The 20,574-nt window shown below is 36.8% G+C and overlaps 1 protein-coding gene across 1 annotated transcript in view; it reads left to right on the top strand.

Annotated features, from left to right (window-relative positions):
• Window positions 1-20,574, top strand: part of LOC103895682 (transmembrane protein 164) — a gene marked incomplete at its 3' end in the record, with an annotated part of 30,868 nt that overhangs the window by 4,505 nt on the left and 5,789 nt on the right. The window contains exons 2-3 of the mRNA XM_009275359.1: window positions 13,786-13,835; window positions 15,523-15,589. Of these exons, the coding sequence (XP_009273634.1) occupies window positions 13,786-13,835; window positions 15,523-15,589 (117 nt within the window). The remainder of the gene's footprint in view (window positions 1-13,785; window positions 13,836-15,522; window positions 15,590-20,574) is intronic.

Genomic DNA, 20,574 nt, shown 5'->3' with positions numbered 1-20,574 from the left:
TGCTCGCTGGTGGGGTGGGGTGAGAGGCAGAAAAGGCCTTGACTCTGTGTCAGCACTGCTCAGCAACAACGAAAACACCCCTGTGTTATCAGCGCTGTTTCCAGCACAAACCCAAAACACAGCCCCGTACCAGCTACTGTGAAGAACACTAACTCTCCCCCAGCCAAAACCAGCACACCATCAAAAACTCCGTGTTCTTCATGATTTGTTCCTGTACCCCCAGTTAGTAATTTCTGACACGCGTATTTTGCAAGCTGTTATTCACAATCAGTGTAACTTAATTAAAATGCATGAACACAGGCATCTCTTGATGTCCTGTAAGACATCAAGCTGGAGTTAACAGGCAACTAAGATTAAATGTAGACAAATATAAACCAGGACCCAGGGATAAAATTGGTCTGTACTGCAGAGGAGAAATTTGGAAAACAAAATGTAAGGAAAAACTATTATGTGAAGCCATCTAAATGAGAGTTTGTGGGTAACAATGGTAGGGTGAAGTGATCTCAAAATGTCCTGTACAACCTTAATGATTATGTGATTGTTTTTTTTTTCTTTTTTAAATTTGAATTTTAGGTTTGTGAGTTGGATCTTGAAGCTGATAGTTTTAATTTGGTTTCTTGGAGCGTCGCTAAGACTATTTGGTTCTGAACACTGAAGGTTATGACTGACCAGTTTGTAGAAATGAAAAGTGTGCGTGTAAGTTTCTTGAAACCTTGTTTAGGGAAGTGGCAGAAACATGACTGTGATCTAATCCTAAAATAATCGGTAGAGCTAGTCCTTCTCTTAAACTGTTGTAAATTGTCAGCTTCCTTGGTTTTAATATGCTAGTGCCTTCTTCCAGAATGGTGACTTAATATCAATCTGTAAAATGAGTTTTGGGATTTTTTATTTTTTGTTTTGTTTTGGGAAGAGGTTTGCAAGTGTTCTTCCTGCAGAATCATTTCTCAGTGGTGAATCCTCAGCTGGTAAGTTGTCATAATTCTCTTCCAAGTCTACACCAAATTATTGCACTTAAGACAGTTAAGGCCTGACATTTGTCTGGAATAAAGAAAATGTTTTTGTAGGAAACGCCTGTATTGCTGGATGATTACTTCAAACAGTGATCTTTTTAGGCAAAGAGAAGTAAACTCAAGGGGAAGCGATAGGTGGGAAAAAGGCAAGGGAAAGAAGTATAGGGGAGTCTAGTTTTATCCAGTGATCGCGATCTGATGTTTGCATAACTAAAAACAGTGCTAAATGCATCTGCAATTTGGTGAATACTAAATCCTGGGTTCATTATTTCCAGTTTTAGCTTCTTTAGAGACCTGGATCCTTTCTGTCCTCTGCAAAAGAGGCTACTGTGTTTTTGGAAACAATGGGCTGTTTTCGGAACTTACGTAATAAACATAGCTTGACAGAATTCTGCGTCATTTGGGAGTATGTCCCAACATATAACTAATTAATCATCTCCCTCTCTCTCCCTTCCTCCCTCCTCCCTTTTTGTTTTTTAAACCTTGGGAAAAATCTGATTATGTGGTCAAATGTGGTTTTTCAAGTGCTAATCTAGATTTAATTTGCGTACACTGCTCCTAAATGCTTTGTAATATTTGGAAGAATCCAGTTAAATTGTGTATGTTTTCTATATTCTGTCTCTTCAAAATCTTGAATTAGAATTAAAGGGACATTCATGTTCTGTTATTTGGGAGTGAGTATGAAGAACCTTTGATTACAGAAATTCAGTAAATTTTTATAGAAATTACACTGAATAATGGTATTGGGTTACATGAGCAACAGCGTGCAAGTAAAAGTTTAATGAGTTATTCAATTTTTAAAGGGTAAAATTATTCTAAATCAAAGATGTTTTTCAATAGTTTCGTTCACTGCTTAATGTATTAAGATTGTTGGGCGAGATGTAGAGCAGCAAAGGCAAAATTTCCTTTGAAAAAACATATGTTTTTCAAAATGTAAGTCTCTAAATGTAAGCTTCTAAATCTCCCTTTTTGTATGTGTGCGTATTTCCTTTACATATTCATATACATAATTTTTGTGTATACCTCCTACGTTCCAAAACCTGGTACCGCTACCTGCAGAACTTGTAGTTTTTAAAGCACCTCAGAAGACAGGACTCAGTTTCAGGAGAGATGATAAAACTGAAATTTAGTAGAATTTGAGATGTTAAGGATTATTAAAAAAATATTTGAGAAAAGCGAGGCTACATATTAGGAGTATAGTATGATTTATTCCCAAATCAGTACATTCAGGAGGTGTGTGAGACTGTTGTAGCAAGGTCAACAATCCTTTCAGTGCTCTGAAATGCTATCTGGCAGACGTAAAATTCATCACTTAAACTTAAGTGGAAGATGTGCATAATCACAGCTCACAAACATAGCGGATTATGAAGTATGCAGCTCGATTTGTAGATCTGCGTAATACACAAGTCAGCTTTTTTACAACTGCTAATTAACTTGTGATACTTCCTTTTAAAGCTGACTGCTGGAGAGGAAATTCATCATAGTGTGTGGTGAAAAGTGGCAGATGAAGAACAATTAAAGCACTAAAAGCACCAGTATTTCTTGGTGGCAAGGCCTTATTTCTTGCAAAAGAGTGCATTTTACTGCTAGAAAGATGATAGCAGCTCAAGGGGCATAGATACGAAGTGACAGGTCATGAGACAGATCATCAGTTCCTTTATACTGGGTCTGGGATGCTCCAGAACTATTAGTTTGGCTTTCAAAAAAACCATGGCTCGCTTGTATAGTTTAATCTGCCCTCGGTTCCAATAACTGTCAAATTTTTCTTAATTGTTACAGTTTATTTTTAAGCAATGATTTTGTTGTGTTTAAAAAACGCTGTCAACTAAAGCTTAGAGGCTTTATAACTGATACCGTAATTAATGTAATAATTAGTTATTGAGCTGAGGAAAAGCTTTTCTGTGATAATTTTAACACTGTATATAGTTTGTTTCACCATTGTGCTTATTTTTAGTAAACCCCAGCGTATAGTAGAGAAATGGAGAAATATTAGGATGAGGCAAGGCAAGGATTCTTATTCACAAATAATAGTAATTTTTAATTTAGTGTGAAAAGAATAGCAAACGTGTCTTAAGGCTGTGAATCACAGTTTTCTTTCTTTGAAGAGATTACAGTTCAGTCACTTTAACTTAGACAAGATTTGGCCAGTACATGCTTTATCTTGAGCTGAAAATGTGCATGCTTTAGTCAAGGTGATAGGGATCACGGCAATATGTCATGCTACCTACGAATGCTCTACTTGAGGAATTGGAGTTTAAAGCTCTGGGTTAAGCTTCTGTTTTGAAGTTGCTAGAATTTGGAAATACCTGCTGTGCTTGAGGATAGAACGCATGCTTTGGTAATTCTCTCCTTTATTCTGTATATTCTTAGGAGAAAAGAATATAAAAAGCGGGGAATTGACAAGAAGTAATCTAACTCTCTAAAGAGGAGTAGGAATTGCATGATTGGAAATTCTAGGTGAAAAAGCTTAACTTTCTCTTACCCCAAATATTTACACATTTACATTATTTGAGGGTTATTATCTAAAGGCCATTAGATGAATAATTAGCTAATCAGACATTGGTTTGTTTTGATGAGATCATCATAGATTTAAAGCAAATATTGAGCAAAGTGTAACATACATAGTTTGAGCAACACGTTATGGAGAGACAGGCATTTTTTTTGTTTCTTTTTTCCTCTTCTGTTTAGTTTCTTTTTCTTTCCTTTTTTTTTTTTTTTGAGACTGGAGCTATTAATAATTGTTTCAGTGTACTATCCAGTGTTGTAATGGATCACTGTTGGCTGTAATATATTTTTAGGATGGATTTTTTAACCTATTTAGCAGTTTCACACAGCATTCCATGTAGGTTGTTTGTTTGCTAGCAGCTTAAACTGATCTTTCAGGAGTAGCTGCCTGAGGCCTTTAGGAACTTCAGCGGAGTGGTGGACTAAATCAAATAGCAGCAGTAACCATATTGGACACCTTATAAATTCCAGGGACAGGGATGACTTTCATCTAATGGTTTCCATTCTAAAAACCCCTTCTTTGTTGTCTCCCTTGCACTGCTGTAAAAGTTTACGCTCCTAGTCGCGGATGATGAGTTTTACTGCAGTGGTTGTACATCAACCACATTCACTGTAGCAATTTGAACTGTGTTGGTGTTCACCAAGAACAAGTTCTGTACCATGAATTTGAAACCCGCAAAGAGTGTAATGGGTTTCTCGTGGCACTTCCTCAGGGCTTTAGATAGATGTGGTAAGGGTTTACATTTATTCAGATGCCAAGTAACTAGTGTCAAGTGAATGTAATTGTTTATATTTTAATACTTTGGTAGTTAGTGAAATGCCAACTTAAATTATCAGGAATATGATGTTATATGCCTTAGCTTTTTATGGATTGTGTTACTGTTTCTGTTTCTTCGGCAAAAATTATCTGTAATAATAAAGCTATTAGATATTTATTATCCTGCTGTTTTTAAAGATTCCAAATTTCTGTTGTAAAATCCTACAACTTGAGGAATTGTGAACTATGACAAGAAAAAGGTATTGGTGACTTGAGGCAGAGTAGAGCAGGACTTTTCTACGACGGTTTTGCTTCCGTAGGAAACTGATATGAAACGTCATGCTTGAGGAAAAGTAACAAAAGTGAATGTATATGGATATGCACATGAGAATCTTATTGTGAACTCATGCAAGCTTCCACACTGTCACTGACAGACGCAAATGCAAGTTAATCTCAATTCAGTGCAAATTAAATTTTCTTAAGAAATTGGACTTTTGAATATTTTATTTTTTTAAATCAACCTTTTTTTTTCTTTTACCCCCAGATATGTTTTTGATTGTCAGGTTTTGCTAAAGCATTAGGCTAGGAAGTGGGAAGGAACCTACTACTAGTGAAGGGCTGGTACAGATAGTGATTAGAGAAAAAGGAAGAAAAATAACCTCAGTGACACTTTTTCCCTGAAATACTAATTCCTAAGATGTGATAACTAGTGCTACTGCACACATAGAAAGACCTGACTCTTACGTTAACAATTAATCCTAAAATATGAGAGGTCTAGAAATCTTTCACCTAAGACCGTGAAAGGGAAGAAGGTGAGTACAGGTTTGTCGAGTAAACAAATTAAGCCTGTGGAAGGGGAGATTAATCTAGAATGTCCCAATGAACAGATACAATTTACAAGACGTTAGATTGCAGAGGATGGAAATTGTTCAACTTGCGACACTTCTTTCATCCCTGGGTAGAACTGGGAAACTGGGAGGTTGGAAGGAGGGTCAGGCAGCTTCTTATGTTCCCAGAGTCTGGTTTATGTAACACAGAAACTACTTTTACTGTAGTATTACTTAATGCTCTGCCAGCGATGTTGCTTTGAGTCATGAGAATTCTTAACACTAGATTAACAGTTCCACAGGACACATTAATTAATCCCTGAACCTGACAGCTGCAGTAAGGCGGCTGTGATTTTTATGCTAAAATATTAAATACATTCAAATTGCTGCCATTTAGCAATGAGAATGTAACATCTTTTGATCTCTGTTCTCTTTTCAGGTTTGGCAGTCTGAACTTGTCAAACCACAGTTACGATTTATTTATTTTTTTTAAAGTTACCTTTTAGAAGGCAAGCAGATGGCTTTTAAGTGATGTGGTTGTTCTGAGCTGAATTGATAATTTATACAAAAACAGTCGACATCTAACATATACCTAGATGCTGAATCAAAGGTGTACGATGGAGTTGTTAAACCATTACTTTCTGATAAATGATAGGGTGATTGTTTTGAATTTACTTAAAAAATTAATTTTAGGGATAATTAAAAAAGTCTTCTACATCTTTTAAGTTATCCTGCTGCTTGAATGGTCCTTGCCTTCGTTTTACCATCTCTGTTCTCTTTTCAGGTTTGGCAGTCTGAACTTGTCAAACCACAGTTACGATTTATTTATTTTTTTTAAAGTTACCTTTTAGAAGGCAAGCAGATGGCTTTTAAGTGATGTGGTTGTTCTGAGCTGAATTGATAATTTATACAAAAACAGTCGACATCTAACATATACCTAGATGCTGAATCAAAGGTGTACGATGGAGTTGTTAAACCATTACTTTCTGATAAATGATAGGGTGATTGTTTTGAATTTACTTAAAAAATTAATTTTAGGGATAATTAAAAAAGTCTTCTACATCTTTTAAGTTATCCTGCTGCTTGAATGGTCCTTGCCTTACGTTTTACCATTGTGGCGGAAAATGGATGGTTTTCATGTGTACAGTAAAATACACTTAACCTTACCACTGTATCTTAGTCTTTTAAACATACCTTTTAATCTCTTCTGCTCTGGAGGGTACTTTGATACACCTAAGAAAGGGTGAAAATTTTTATTTCAGTGTAGATTGACCAAAGCCTGTCTTTTTTTTTTTCTTTTCTTTAAATTCATTCCAGTTTTGGATGAATCCAGTTTCCGTGAATTTTTCACATTGCTCTGAATATTGCACGTGGAGATTAAAATCTAACCTCTTGGAAGTTTTCATTTTGGAATAGTATACTAAAACAATCAATTTATGACCCGGTTAAGTGCTCATGACTGGAATGTTTGAAAAGAAAGGTCTGTTTCCAGTCTGCTGCAACATGATACTAAATCAAACGGGCGGCTTGGGGACAGACAAGCTGCTGTTTTGAAAGGTGAATGAAATCTGTGCTGCATGTGTGAGAGGCAGTGGTTTTACTTGTAGAATGCTTAGCTATCATCTGCCAGAAACAACTCAGGCTTCTGTCAGTGTTCCCATTGATGTTACAAGCGCGAGTTCGTGTGATGTTTCATCTGGAATGGTTAGAGTTGTCAAACGGGCGGCTTGGGGACAGACAAGCTGCTGTTTTGAAAGGTGAATGAAATCTGTGCTGCATGTGTGAGAGGCAGTGGTTTTACTTGTAGAATGCTTAGCTATCATCTGCCAGAAACAACTCAGGCTTCTGTCAGTGTTCCCATTGATGTTACAAGCGCGAGTTCGTGTGATGTTTCATCTGGAATGGTTAGAGTTGTGTGACTTGGTCTCCCCCCCCCCCCCTCGATTGTCCCCCCCCCCCCCAGCCTTGAATTGTCGTCTTTTGTCTTTTTAGTTTGTTTCTGATCAAACAAGATGATCTTTGTGTTATGCATGTTTCTGTCTCAGCAGGACTAAGGCTGGTAGCAGAAAAGCCTTTCATGACAGGTTTTGACTGCACTCTCTGCCTCAGTGTACTAACTGAAAAATAGGGTCATTAAAATACTTCTGAAGGGAGCTCTTAGGTGTAATATTTTGTAGAGGTTTGGAATGTTTTGGAATCAAAAAAACCTTGAGATCCAGCCAAGTCATAGGACAAAAAAAAAAAAACAGTGAGCTCTCCCTATTTAGAGTGCTCATGGAGTGAGGCAATAACATTCGATGAATAGAATGGTATCCAGGCTTAGATATTTGAAGAGGTCTTTTACTTCAGTTCAGAGACAGTATTGCTGTTATACCCTTCAGTCGCATCCTTTTCGAACAAGAGATTGTGCATATCTTTTGAGAATAGCTCTTGAGATTTTTACTAGTCTTGATTTTTGAAATGTTGATTACTAAAACTAGTGGTTGAATGCGGCATGCTTACATGTCAAAGAAACTCGGAAATATTAGACACGTGAGAAAATTTGCAGCTGACAAATTATTTTATGGCAATAGTCTCAAAGCTTTTAGAACCTGTAACATAACATAAATATATACATCCTTGCCGGTATCTGAGAGTTTTCCTAGATATAACTCTAGCATGTACCACAGCCTCTCATTTTAGGTATTTAATCAACTGGTTTTAGGATCTCTATTTTAGGCAAGTCATAGCTCATAATGACAGGCTGGGTAAAATGCTTGCAGGCATTCTAGTATAGTAGATTTTAGCTACTATAGGTAGTAGCTCACTAATATATTTGGGACCGTATGTTGAAGTTTGAGTTTCTCAGTATCTGAGTATGTTGGGGTTGTAATAAGGCAGATTTAGTAAAATCTGCTCACCTCATGACCTCTCCCTCCCACCCCCCTCCAAAAAAGTAATCCATAACAAATGTACTGTAGAGGCACTGCTGGATTAAAGAAACCACAATTATACAACAATGAAAACAGTGAGAAAGGAAAAGGGTTTTGATCTAGCAATATAGTTAAATGGCAAATAGGAAATGGATATGTTTGATGGTTTGTGTTCTTTTCTTTTTTCCACCTCTTTATACTGATGCACTTGCCCATTGCTGAAGTCTAGATGTGCAAACTGTAAAAGAGGTTGTTTGAATAAAATACTTTCTGTATGAACTTAAAAAATCAAATAATGGAAACCTCTAGTATCTCCAAATTAATGTGATAATTGCAGCGCACGTAATGCTTGAAGTGCAAGAAGTGAAAATACTATTGGGGTTAACACAGTGCATAGAGATTAGGAAATTGGATTGTATTAAAGAGAGGTCAGATTAAAGTTAACGTAGTTCTTTTTGGTTTCATGATGTTGCAGTCTTCTGTGGATTTTGGTTTGTTTGTTTCAGTATTGGATTTTTTCCAAACTTCTGAAATTTGGGTACCTATTGCTGTCATGTTTTGGCACTCGGAAAACAGATACAATAAATAATAAAAACTAAGCTGCTGAAAAATACCAGCTTATTTTGGTTGATATTTAGCTTTTTTCCCATGCATGTGAGTTTGACTTTGACCTTGAGACACTACTGCAATGTCAAGGAGTAATTTTTTTTGTAAATTCTGACTTCTAAAAATGAATTTATGAAAAATGATCCATTTTTTCCCAGCTACCCGCTTCCTTTTTGACAGTAACATTTCCCTTGTTTGGCTATGCTTTCTTTTAGTGATTAAAAAGGGAGCGAACTTAACAGGGATTTCTGGAGGGCCAATGTAATACTTTGAGATATATAGCTATTGCTATCTTGTTCATCCTGCCAGGAAGCCTAAAGGAAGGGAATGCATAGTCTGAAAGTATTATTTTTTGATTAGTTGGCAAACGAAGAATTGCAAGTACTGTTGAAGCCCTACAGAATGCCATCTCTCACGCAATACCATGGGAATAATAAAGGCTGCATTTTATCTCTGCTTTTTATATGGGCAGTGAGGGTTGATGTAGCAGGGAAAGAAACCTCCTATTGACCTCCCTTAACAGTGGTGTGGATCCTAATAGACTTTGCTCTATTAACTTCTTAAAGAGAACAGTTTATCTATAACCATTTTTCTCGAGGTCACATCTTCCTACATCAAAAGATTAAAAAATATTAATATTATTAAAAAATAAAATAACACTCTACAGATTTGTGGTCTTTCACATGATCCTGTTTGTGATCAAAGAAGTTTTCTGAATAAACTAATACAACGGTACCTTCTTACTGTCTTCAGAAGAGTCCCTTTACATACAGGCTCTTCTGCCTGCTACACTGACTCAAATGAGTAATACAATCAGATTTAAGGAAATAATGATCTCCGAAGTTTACTGAACTCAAAAGGTATTTCTTGTGAGCTGCGTCAAATACTGAATGACAGGGTTGCACGTTTCCTTTAGAAAAATTTTAAAAAACATATTACTACAGGTGGAAAAATACCATCCTTTTCCTTCTGCCTTCCAGTCTGTCCCAGACCCATAGATATCATTTGGAGCTTTCTCTTCTTAGTGCATGGTTGGAAGAAGGGACTGTGGAAGAGGCTGATTTACAGCCCAGTCCTGGGTTAGGTCAGAGCAACCATGAGTTCAGTCTCTTTAAGATCTTGTCTCCGTAAAGAAATAGTTCAGCAGTGCAATCCTGTACATTACAGTCCCCAAATTATAACAGCCCTGCTGATCCATCATGTGTTGTGGTGTGACCTTTGTACTTGGGCTTACGCAGGGAAGTGCTGGCCATGCAGTTCTTCATGCCAGAAATATTTCCCATGGGGATGGACAATGATATTTATGGTCTTGCAGAGCAGTTATGAAGTAGATTGACAGAATTTCTGACTTCTATTTTCATCTGAGTCCTCAAGGTTGAAGTGAACTTCAGTTTGCGGATTGAGCAGTGTTACGAGTTTCTTTGCAGTTTACTGCCTGAGGACAGATGTAGAATCTTCTGGTCCTGTGCTGGTGAAAAAGACTCAGACGTCCTGACACACAATATTGTCCCCACCTAGGACTTGTTACCTCTGCACTTCCTCAAGGCCACTCGTGATTTTGTACCCTCTCTTTCTCTCACTCTCATTAGCCTATAGTCTTTTACAGATTGAAGAGTCTTAATGTGTTAAATCAATCCATGTATGGAAGATGGTCTATGCTTTTTGATCATTCTTGTTGACCTCTCTAACCCTTTTCTAAATCTGCCTTTTTTTTGAGAGAGAGAGAGAGAGGTTAAAGGGGAAGGGAATGATCAGAACTGTGCCCAGAATTCAGCCTATCAGACAATGTCTATTTTATAGCTTATTTTTCCCTCCCGAAATAGTTACTTCTGTACATTTTGGATTTCCGGTTAATTCTTTTGTCCTTCTTTTCGTTTGTAACGTGAAAATGTAACAGGTAACAGATCTGACAGAATAAGGAGGGACATGGAAATTGTTTCTTAGTGTTTCTTCTAAATTGAAAGTTTAGTTATTCTGCCTTGAACAAGGAGAAGCCTGCTTCAGCGAGCTTTCAAATATATGCTGCCCTGTTTATACCAGAGCTCTGCAATGTGCCAGCGAAGGGGGGCTAGCATCTGTGCTAGCCTGAGTGCGTGAAACCTTGAGAGTTCCAGCAGGAGAACAGAGGCTGGGAACTCTTCGCAGCCAGGCCGCTAATTTAATATGATGTTGTTTGGTTTATAAAACATAGCTGTTTCCTCCTGCAAGGCAAAGGATTTTATTTCCAGTATGACAGTGAAATGTAATATGATTATGGGATAAGTATGTGAACACTTGTGGTAGAGCTTGTGAGCTTGTCTGCTGTGAATTAGGTATTTTAAGACTGCTAATTACTCTGAGCTGAATGATGACACTTTATAATGTTTGAATCTACTCAGTGATGTAGTTCTTTGAAAATCAGGTAGAAGGGTGTCTTGTAAAACATCCCTTTAAAGAAGTTGAGGTTTATTTATCACAGAAAGAAAATCCATATTTAGAGAGAAAGTGCTTCACATTAAACTGCTAAAGCTGAAACATTTGAAGATCTCTTCCATTATCGTAAAATTTTAATGTAAACATTCTAGTTATGATTCCTCTGCTGTCATAAAAAATGGAAGTCAGACTTACTTTCTGAAAGATCCCCCATAACAGAGGGACTTGCATGCTTAAAAATACTAAATATTTATTTTTTCCTCATCAGTCCCTGAAACTGTTTCTTGCAGTAGAGTTGACGTAAAAATAAGCAGCTGTGAATCTTGTTCTCTTCTTTGCCTGTCTCCATGGTAGTGAAGTATTTTAGATTGGTGTGTCCATCTCAGTCTGTGTAACAATGCCATCCTTTTTTAATACTAGCTATTTTTTATCCTCAGTGGTGAGGTTCAGACAGTATACAGACTTGTCTTTTAGTTTTTGCTCTACCGTGTGGTAGTTGGAGCACTCTGCAGTGTGTCGGAAAAAGAAATGACTGGTGTGATTAAGACACATTTCTGGTTTGATTATTTTGTGCATATAGAGAAAAAGGTCAATCTGTTTTTTCTTTAAGATGTAGGAAATAAAAAGAAAAAAATATGTATTGGAAAAGCAGAGTTTCTTTCGTGAAGGTATGAACTATGCTTCAAAAGTAACATGTCTCTTCTGTCAGATTTCTGAATTTAAGGAAATTGTAAAATAATCTGAGTTTAAAACTCTGGATGAACTAGTGAGATTCTAAATATCGTATCTCCTTTTGCTAACGTGCAACATGGAATGTTTAAAAAGTTTGACTAATGCATGCAAGTAGCATGGGAAAAAAATAGTTATTATAAGAGACCTGCAGAAGATATTTATGGTCTCCAAAGAAGGGAAAATATAGTCCACAATTCAAGGAACTTTAGTTTAGTTAGTAAACAAAGTTTATTGCAAAAATATGCAATGATGGAATAGCGAAGCATAGTAAGTGTTCGACACTTTTCCCAGAAGCCATATGGGTCGTATGTGCAAGGTGATATATAGACCTCTCAGATTTTTCTGGCATACACTTTTTTCTTTTTTTTTTCCTTAGCACAAAAAAGCATCCGTTAGTGGATTGTCATCATGCATCTGTTACATTCTCTTCCTCTTTCACCTGCCCTGATGAGTTGAAATTGCTTGCTTTTTAAATACAAGACTTAAGAGAAACTCTGATTGGATTTTAACAGTATTCACTAATAAAATGTCTTGGGGTACATCCAGTTAAATTTAATTGCTGCCTCTTTCTTGCTGTGCCTTTATTAGAGTTCTGTATGACAGGAAAAACAATTTGTGTGTGTGCATGTTCTAAACTGTTATTGAGACTGACTTGAATTGAACGTACAAGTAAGTGGATCAGAGAAATAAACCACTGTAGATTAAGAACTTGCACCGGAAATAAAATATTTGGAATTTGTACATATATTTGTATGGTAATGACAGCAAGCCCCTTTTACACACAAGGGCTCAGTAGTATGATTGAGGCTTCAACATTGCTACTGTTGCTGCAGCATGTACATGATCTGGTAGTAATGAGTTTGAATATACATCAGAGGCCGCTCCCCAGCCCTGCAACACTTCAAAGACACACGTTTGGTGAATTGTCTAATCTGACTTGTCCACAAAGCAAACATATTGTCCAAATGTTCTCACTTGAAGTCATTTAATGATAATTTGTTTTGTAGGTTGGCAGTGAAATAATCTATTGTGAATTTATTTTAGCAACAGCAGTAAAAAGCGTGATCCATTTTTTTCTGAAATACTTTTTATCAAACAATAGGCCAAAGTCTCTTCTTTGCAGTAGTGGTCAATATAAAAAAATAGGATTTTTATCACTGAACGCTTCTGTAGTAATCTCTTCGTATCTAGAGTAAGACTTGCTGATATGAAGTATTTTAAGTTGCTGTGGAGATTTTGGACGGCAGTATCAAAAGATGATGGTTGTCCTCTAAATTTAGATGGGGCATTGTTGCAAATCAACAATACTTCATTACATAAAAATTTAAATCAGGTCTTATTTATGGTAGGAGTATGGCCTGTAAAGAAAAACAAACGTGCTGCTCCAACTGTATTCAGTTACTTTCGGTCTTGTGAAACAGCTAGCTAATAATTGATGAAATTTTTACAGTACTTTAAAAATACTTTATTGAGTGTGGCAGTGGACATATTTAAAGATGACTACTAAGCTTATGCATAGAGCAGATACCGTGGTAGCCTTATTTTGGGAAGTATTAGGAGGCTTTTTTAGACAGCCATCTCACATGAGATCTTCAAGAGCTGGGTCCTGCACTGCTCAAGTGAAGTATTGTCATTGTAAATGCTTGGTCTTTAGCACAGCAAGGACCCTATCATGATTGAGGGCTAAGGGAGCTGCTGTAGTAAAATGACTGGTAATACAGGAATCAGCTTCATGAGAGACCTTTTATAATGACAATATCAAATAGGCTAGAATTTGACTTGTTTCTTAGGCGCTGGCAGAAGCCGAACCCTAGATGCTGCTCATACCGCTTAAATCCTTTTATATATGGGTAATGTGAGACCTTTTAGTTTGTTCAAGATTTTTAGTCTTTTCTAGCTCTGCTATAAAACAGTTTTTCTGGTTAGAAATTATTTGTGACGTACAGAACTGGGAAAGAAAGATATAGAAAATGGAGTCTAAAAGAGATCATATCATTAATTTAAATTTGTTTCTAACGTTTCAGATTTTTCTTCTTGCCTGTCCTCCATGTCGGATTGCAATGATTCTCTTCAGGTAATGCCTCTTCCTTACTATCTTTCTGTCTACTTGCATAATGTATTTTAGAAGTTAATCACAGCTTAAGTCATAAAATATTAAAATATATATCCAGTTGGAAAGGCATATTGGTTGGACTGAAAAGTGACACCTTGAAAAGGGTCAGGGCTTAAATCGTGGGTGTTGAGCCACATACCCTTGGTTCTTTTGTACTGGTGGTTTTGGCCTCGCTTAGCAACATGAATTCGCTCAGTAACAGATGAGAATGCAAGTGTCTTCCTACAGATTAACGTATGGGCTTGTGTAATTTATGTCATGTGCCTTGTACCTTTTTATTATCCTCACTAAAAATTAGTAACTGGGCTTCACTGAAGGCTATACATACAGTATGGGTCTAGTTTTAAAATTGTGGCTATAAGTTAAATAGTGAAAGCAAATTCTTGCTGACGGGTATTTCTCAAACCCATGCAATCTTTTCTAAAATATCGTGTATTGTTACTAACTTTAGGAACAGCAGGAGCTTCTAATGTGCAGGAAGCTCTAACAGACTACTGCAGTAGAGGCCAGTAAGCAGCTAAGGAGTGTGGAGAGGGTCACGGGACTTCCCCGGCAGAATGGTAATCAGGAATGGCTGTAGTTGCCGTCCTGGCAGTTAACTCGGCTCTTTCTTGTCTTAGTCTAGGCAGTGACCGGAAAAATGATGCTGGGGGCATGCCTCATGAATTATTTTGGAACCGCTACTGTCTGTCTGCAACTTTTTCCCGCTGTTCCTTACTTGGGCAGGGAGTAGGCTGAATACAGAGATACTGTGTTAGCGTCTCCATCTCAGAGTGTGAAAAGTATGCCTGGTGTCCAGGAAATCCTGGATTTGCTATGCATTTGCAAAAGACTGGTTGCAGAGCAGAGGCCACAGTATTTGTTGTTTTTCAGAATGAGCCTTTCAGTTTTCTCACACCCTGAGAGCACATAAATTGCGTTTGAAAAACTGTTTTGAAATTGTAATGCCTTTTTCCCCCTCAAGTTACTTTTAAGTTCCTAACAGTTTATGACAGGCAGTGGTTGTAGACAGTTTATTCTTTACTTTGTGTCTTATGTAAAGTAGACTGAAACAGTACTGATACTATTTTTGTGTTCTTGTGATGCAACGGTGGTTCAGAAAAAGATGGCTGAAAGCTATGCAAAATACAGTATTATAATACTACTTTCCTGCCTTATTCTTTGCTTAGGACTTGCTGTTGCATTTTGACAAATGTAATTCTTCTTTTTTTAAGGTACTTCTTCCAAATTCGTGAAGCTTTACTTTGAAGCTGTACGTTTATAGAGTTAGACAGGAGTAAAAACCTTTATCAAATACGCTATTTTAAGCTCTGAAAGACAAATGAACAGCAGAATTCCAACTATTTAGCAGCTTGCATCATGAACAGGATTAACACAAACGGGCAGTCCAGGCTTTCTAGGAATCCAAAGCTCATTATAGAAAGCAGTCCTACTTCAGGAAATTATTTAAATGTGTATTTAAAGGGAGGTTTTTGTCCTGGTTATTGCATTTAACAGTATCTGGTTATTGCATTTAACAGCGGCTTTATTCAAACTCAAGCCAAAATAATTTTCTTCAATCTCTTGCTACCTTTTACTGAAGAGATACTACATAAAATATTGCATTTTATTTCCATCTGTGAAAATAGTCTCACATCTCTTTTCTAAGGTTGCAGATGCATATGCTGAACGGGGCCCTCTTGGCATTGCTGTTTCCTGTCGTTAATACACGCCTGGTGAGTGTGCTGTACTTTTCCTCCTCCTTTTTTATTTCTTTCTAAAAGATTTTCTTTGGAAAGATGTTAGACCTTTGCTTTGTTTGGCCTTTTAAAGTTCATTTTACCAGGCTGTAGATTCCTGGTACAGGTCACTACAAAGGAGCCAAAATACCAATCTTGGATTTTTTTTTTGTGTTTATAAATCAACGTGGAAAGCTAACACTGCTGTAGTCTAAGTGTAGAAAAACCTACTTTGTCAAGTCCATCCTAGCCTCCATCCTTTAAATGGAGGACAAACTTAATGACTTTGAAAGAGGCTTTCACAGGTTAGCGTTGTGGCCTGTGGTCAAAATTCAGTTTCAGGCTTTTCAGACTATATGTAAATGTAAGATTCCTCAGGCATGGAGAATGCCAAATGTTGTCGGTGGCTGTCACCCCCTCTCCCCAAGATGAGGCACAGCAGGTTTCTTTTTTCCATCCAAGTTTTCAAATCTGCTATAAAACTCCTGTCTCCTGGGTGAAAAAGTAGCCTGTTGGTGTCCCTGGTAAGATTCTTAAACTCAGGAGTTATCCTGAGTCTGAGCCATATGAAGTGTTTCTAAGGATTATTTTTAAGAGCTGTTATGCATGCATATGTAGGGTGTGTATGTGTATATGCCTACATGCTTGTTCATTTTTTGTCATTTGACTTATTTGCAAAAATCTGTTGTTGCAGTTATTTAAATGTCTGTTTTAAGATAGAGTTCACTTAAATTTATCTGCTTATGTGCTCATGGTGTCTGGATAAAGTACTCGTATCTATATCCATATAGCATGTGAATTAATGATATTATTAACAAAATTGTTGTGGACTTCAGACTCTATTGCAAATCTCGTTAGTGGTTGTCTGTTTGCAAATCTTGATTAAGTATAAAAATAATAAGTATAAAAGAGTAAGTATAAAAATCTGTATCTGTATTGAACTGTATGGATGATACGCTATGTTGATTGGCCGCACTGGTAGCTAGGAGACCTGAAAACTGACAGTTTTATTGTTGGCTTGTAAATGGTTTCTTTTTTCCCCTCTTTAAGGCTATAAAATTTTGCACTGAGACACAGTTTAGTTACTAGAGTGAGGATAATACCGTCTGTAGGCTGTTACATGTTATAAATAATCTTCCATAAAGCATGACACACACATGCATAGCAGGTTGGATCATATTTTTCAGATTTCAATGGATTTAGTAGTATAATAACCTTAGAGTTCTTTGAAGATTTATGTTGCCCTTCCTAATCTGGTAACTACATATATTCTTTTCTATACTATACCAGCTTATGTGCAGTTTGCAATTATATTTTAATAAAACTTGATACTGCTGAAGGGGCATCAAATGAGTAAAACAAGTGATTTTCTTGATAAGGAGAACTCTTTTTATTTTGTATTTCAAACTATCTAGGTTTTAAGTAAATATAAACTTTAGCATAACAAAATTATTTTTCTGGGTAACCTTTTAAGGATAAAAGGTTGAAATATTTAATAAATCATTAGCTGGTATTTTCTCTGCCATTATCGTAGATCTCATTCATGTTAAGGCAGTGGTGATTAAACAGGAAAAATACAGACTACTTTCAAAATTCTCTCCTTAATTAGGGATAGAGGAGCCGAAGCATAATGTCCAAGAGCAAATATTTTTTGAATAAATACAAGTTAGGATATTTTTGGCCTAACAGCTAATTGCTAGGCTGTTCTCTTTTCAGTGTTTCTTCTGGCACAAGATAATGTGGGTGATGTTTTAGAGCACTGCTGCTGTGACCCAGATTCTCTTCGTGGTAGACACACATTCTGCTCTGCAACTGTCATTGTAGTTGTTTGCACTGACATTGTCCTGAAAGCAATAAATGTCTCTTAAAACTTAGTAGGAAGTTCAAAAAATCACAAAATTTTGTCCGTGCTGTCTGCTCTGGTTTGTAGTATCTAAGTGAAAAACTTTTGATTCAGTCAAGAATTGTTGTGTCTCTGTGCCTCAACTTTTTAATTTCAGTTTCATGATATTTTAAGACATATATTTTGGTGTGTACATGTTTCATACAAAGATTTTGTATACTTAGTTACATCCGTAAACAGTTGTAATGTATAGTGTGTGGCACAAAGAGCGTGAAAAATTGGGCACCTAACCCATCTATTAATTTAGAGGTGAGGAGGGAGATGTTGTCTGGGGCAGAGTTCTGAGGTCAGTGGGAACTGGAAAGCAGGAGACTGTTGCCTCCCACCACTCTGAGAGATTGTACCAAATCGATGTATTGCCATAAGCACCAACATGCCTTGCTGTTACCTTTCATAGTGTAAAATGTGTTTTATCCTTACGAGTTATTTGATATACAGCTGGCTGTTGTCTTGTTGTAGGTAGTTTTCATTGTCTTCAGCTGACACTCTCCTAAACCTCTCTCTTCCCTGTGGTTTGCCTATTAGTTATCTTACAGGCAGCAGATGATTACTGTTGAGCTGTAGTCTCTTTTTGGAGAAGCCTGCTAATTTAGCAAGTTCAGCAGCAGGCATGTACCTGCTAGCTAGCAAATTGTGTATCATTATGGAGATGAAAGCGGTGAGATGCAGGAGAAAATATTAGATGTACAGTTTTACTTGTACATATCAATAATCTGAAAGGGGCAAGAGGCAGAAGATAGAGAATGAAAGATAATAATTACTTCACCAGCTGATGGATATTTTTTTAGGAACTAGTGGGTGTCAGGATTTGGGTTCTAAGTATTAACCTGTGCACAGTAATTTCCAGAACACCTCTTACAACATTTTGTGGTGCAGTCTGTTAGGATCACATAGCTTTGCTACCAAAGTAAGTATTTTTTTTGTATATATGATTCAATGCTAAATAATCCTGAAAAAGAAATTTTTGGAAGCTTCTAGCATAATTTGACATTTTCCATTTTCTTGTATCTGTTAAATTTTTTTAGAACCTCAGTCATTTCAAAACTATACTTAAAAATTTGGATGTTGCCAGTGGAAATGGAGAGTTGAGATATTCATTGAAACTACGGTAGAAAGTTTCTATCTTCTGTTGTTTGAACCTTTCAGTGACACCATACTTACTAAAAATCTTGTTGGATTGTAATGGGCACCTGGGATAGTGTTCCAAAAAAATACAGTCTGAAAGATGAGGTCACTCTATTCTGTTCTTTCCAAGAAAATATTTTCCTGCCTTGGCATGATGTTGAGGTGCCAACAATTAACAGTCTTGAGCAACAGATGCGCCCACTTGTATTTATTTGGCAACTACATAGTCCAGTTTTGCAAAATTATTTACAGTGTGCTGATGGAGTTAATTTTTGTGCATTGGAATAGTCACTGGGTAAAGACAAGTCACTCTATTCTGTTCTTTCCAAGAAAATATTTTCCTGCCTTGGCATGATGTTGAGGTGCCAACAATTAACAGTCTTGAGCAACAGATGCGCCCACTTGTATTTATTTGGCAACTACATAGTCCAGTTTTGCAAAATTATTTACAGTGTGCTGATGGAGTTAATTTTTGTGCATTGGAATAGTCACTGGGTAAAGACAAAACAGTTTGTTTCTTATTCAGTTAATGTTTGTGAGTTCTTATTACCCTTTCAGAAATAGAGGGTATTTTAATTTTCTCTCATAATTTCATTCCTTTCTTATGATGAAAATCATTCTTGGTCAGCATTAATAATTCACATGGAAAATAGGCTAATCTTCTATGACCTTTAAGTAAATAGAGAAGAAGATGCTAAAGGAATCAGATTGTTAGGTTCCCAAGTGGGAGCGAAGAAAGGTATACGAAGATATACAGGAGGAGAAAGATTTCTTTTTACTTTGTATTTATATTATATGGAATACAGCGTAGGTCCTGATAACCTAGCTATGCGAGTAAATTCATTTAACTGCCACAAAGACTCCAAGTGTTCGGAGAGTAACTGTTTTTGTTTGAACTTTCATATTGCATTAATCAAATTTATAGGAAACTCTTTCTGCTGGTTTAAAAGTAGTGGGTTTTTTTTTTGGAAGCTGATGTCCTGAAAATGTTGATATAGATAAAGTAAAAAACAGGACATGTCCCAGAGGTGTCGGACTTGCTGTCTGCTCACACAGCTGAGATGGTGCAGTTTTAATGTTTCCAGAAGCTGCTATATTCTATTATTAGAACTATTTGGCTTGAGAGGTACGCATTCTAAATCTGGTTTAGGAACAGAATCATACTCTGAGCAGTACTTACAGTGCACTCTGTGTAGCGCCTCTGATCATTGCCTACTGCATTTCTGTTGACTGTTAAGGTAATGATTCACTGTACTAAAGTTTGCCTGAAATGCCTGTGCCTACACAGCAAAATGGAATAGGTTATGGTAACACATTGTGTCATATCTAAATTGGCTTAATCTAACTGGCACAAGGAAAAATAACGGAACAGTTGCACATTGGGGGCTGTTGGGATATTGTGCTTTGGTTGCTGGTAGGTGCTAAAGCCAAGATTTCTGCATCTTTCAGCAGTTACCTATGCTATGTGCATTAAAATGGTACGGGTGTGTAAGTGGAGTCCACAATCTCACTTTTATTTGGTAATGTAAATCTACCTTCTGCTGGTGGTGATAAATAGTCCAAATATTATCTCTAGAGGAACTGGAAAAATACTGTTTCTGAAATTGGTATTCTTTACCTCATATAATTCCTGTTTTTAGACTTGACTCTACAAATGCCTGATTGTGTCCATTGCGTCATTCATGTGAACTGGTTTGTAGAATCAAATTGAGTGACCAGAAGACAGTGGTGCCTTTTTATGAGACACAATAAACGTCAAATATAGTGCTAGTCAAATACTCAAAACACTGATAAAAGTCAAAACAAATGCATTCAGTTGAGATCAGCAGTGCACTGAACAATGCCTTTTCCTGATTTTCTTAGTGAGCATCATCCTCTGCAGTGACAGGCCAAGTGTTGTGGTTTAACCCCAGCCGGCAACTCAGCCCCACACAGCTGCTCGCTCACTCCCCCC

Source organism: Aptenodytes forsteri, unplaced genomic scaffold (genome assembly GCF_000699145.1).
Source record: "Aptenodytes forsteri isolate BGI_AS27 unplaced genomic scaffold, ASM69914v1 Scaffold143, whole genome shotgun sequence".
NCBI classification, from domain to species: domain Eukaryota; kingdom Metazoa; phylum Chordata; class Aves; order Sphenisciformes; family Spheniscidae; genus Aptenodytes; species Aptenodytes forsteri.
This window is presented reverse-complemented; position numbering and strand designations above follow the sequence as displayed.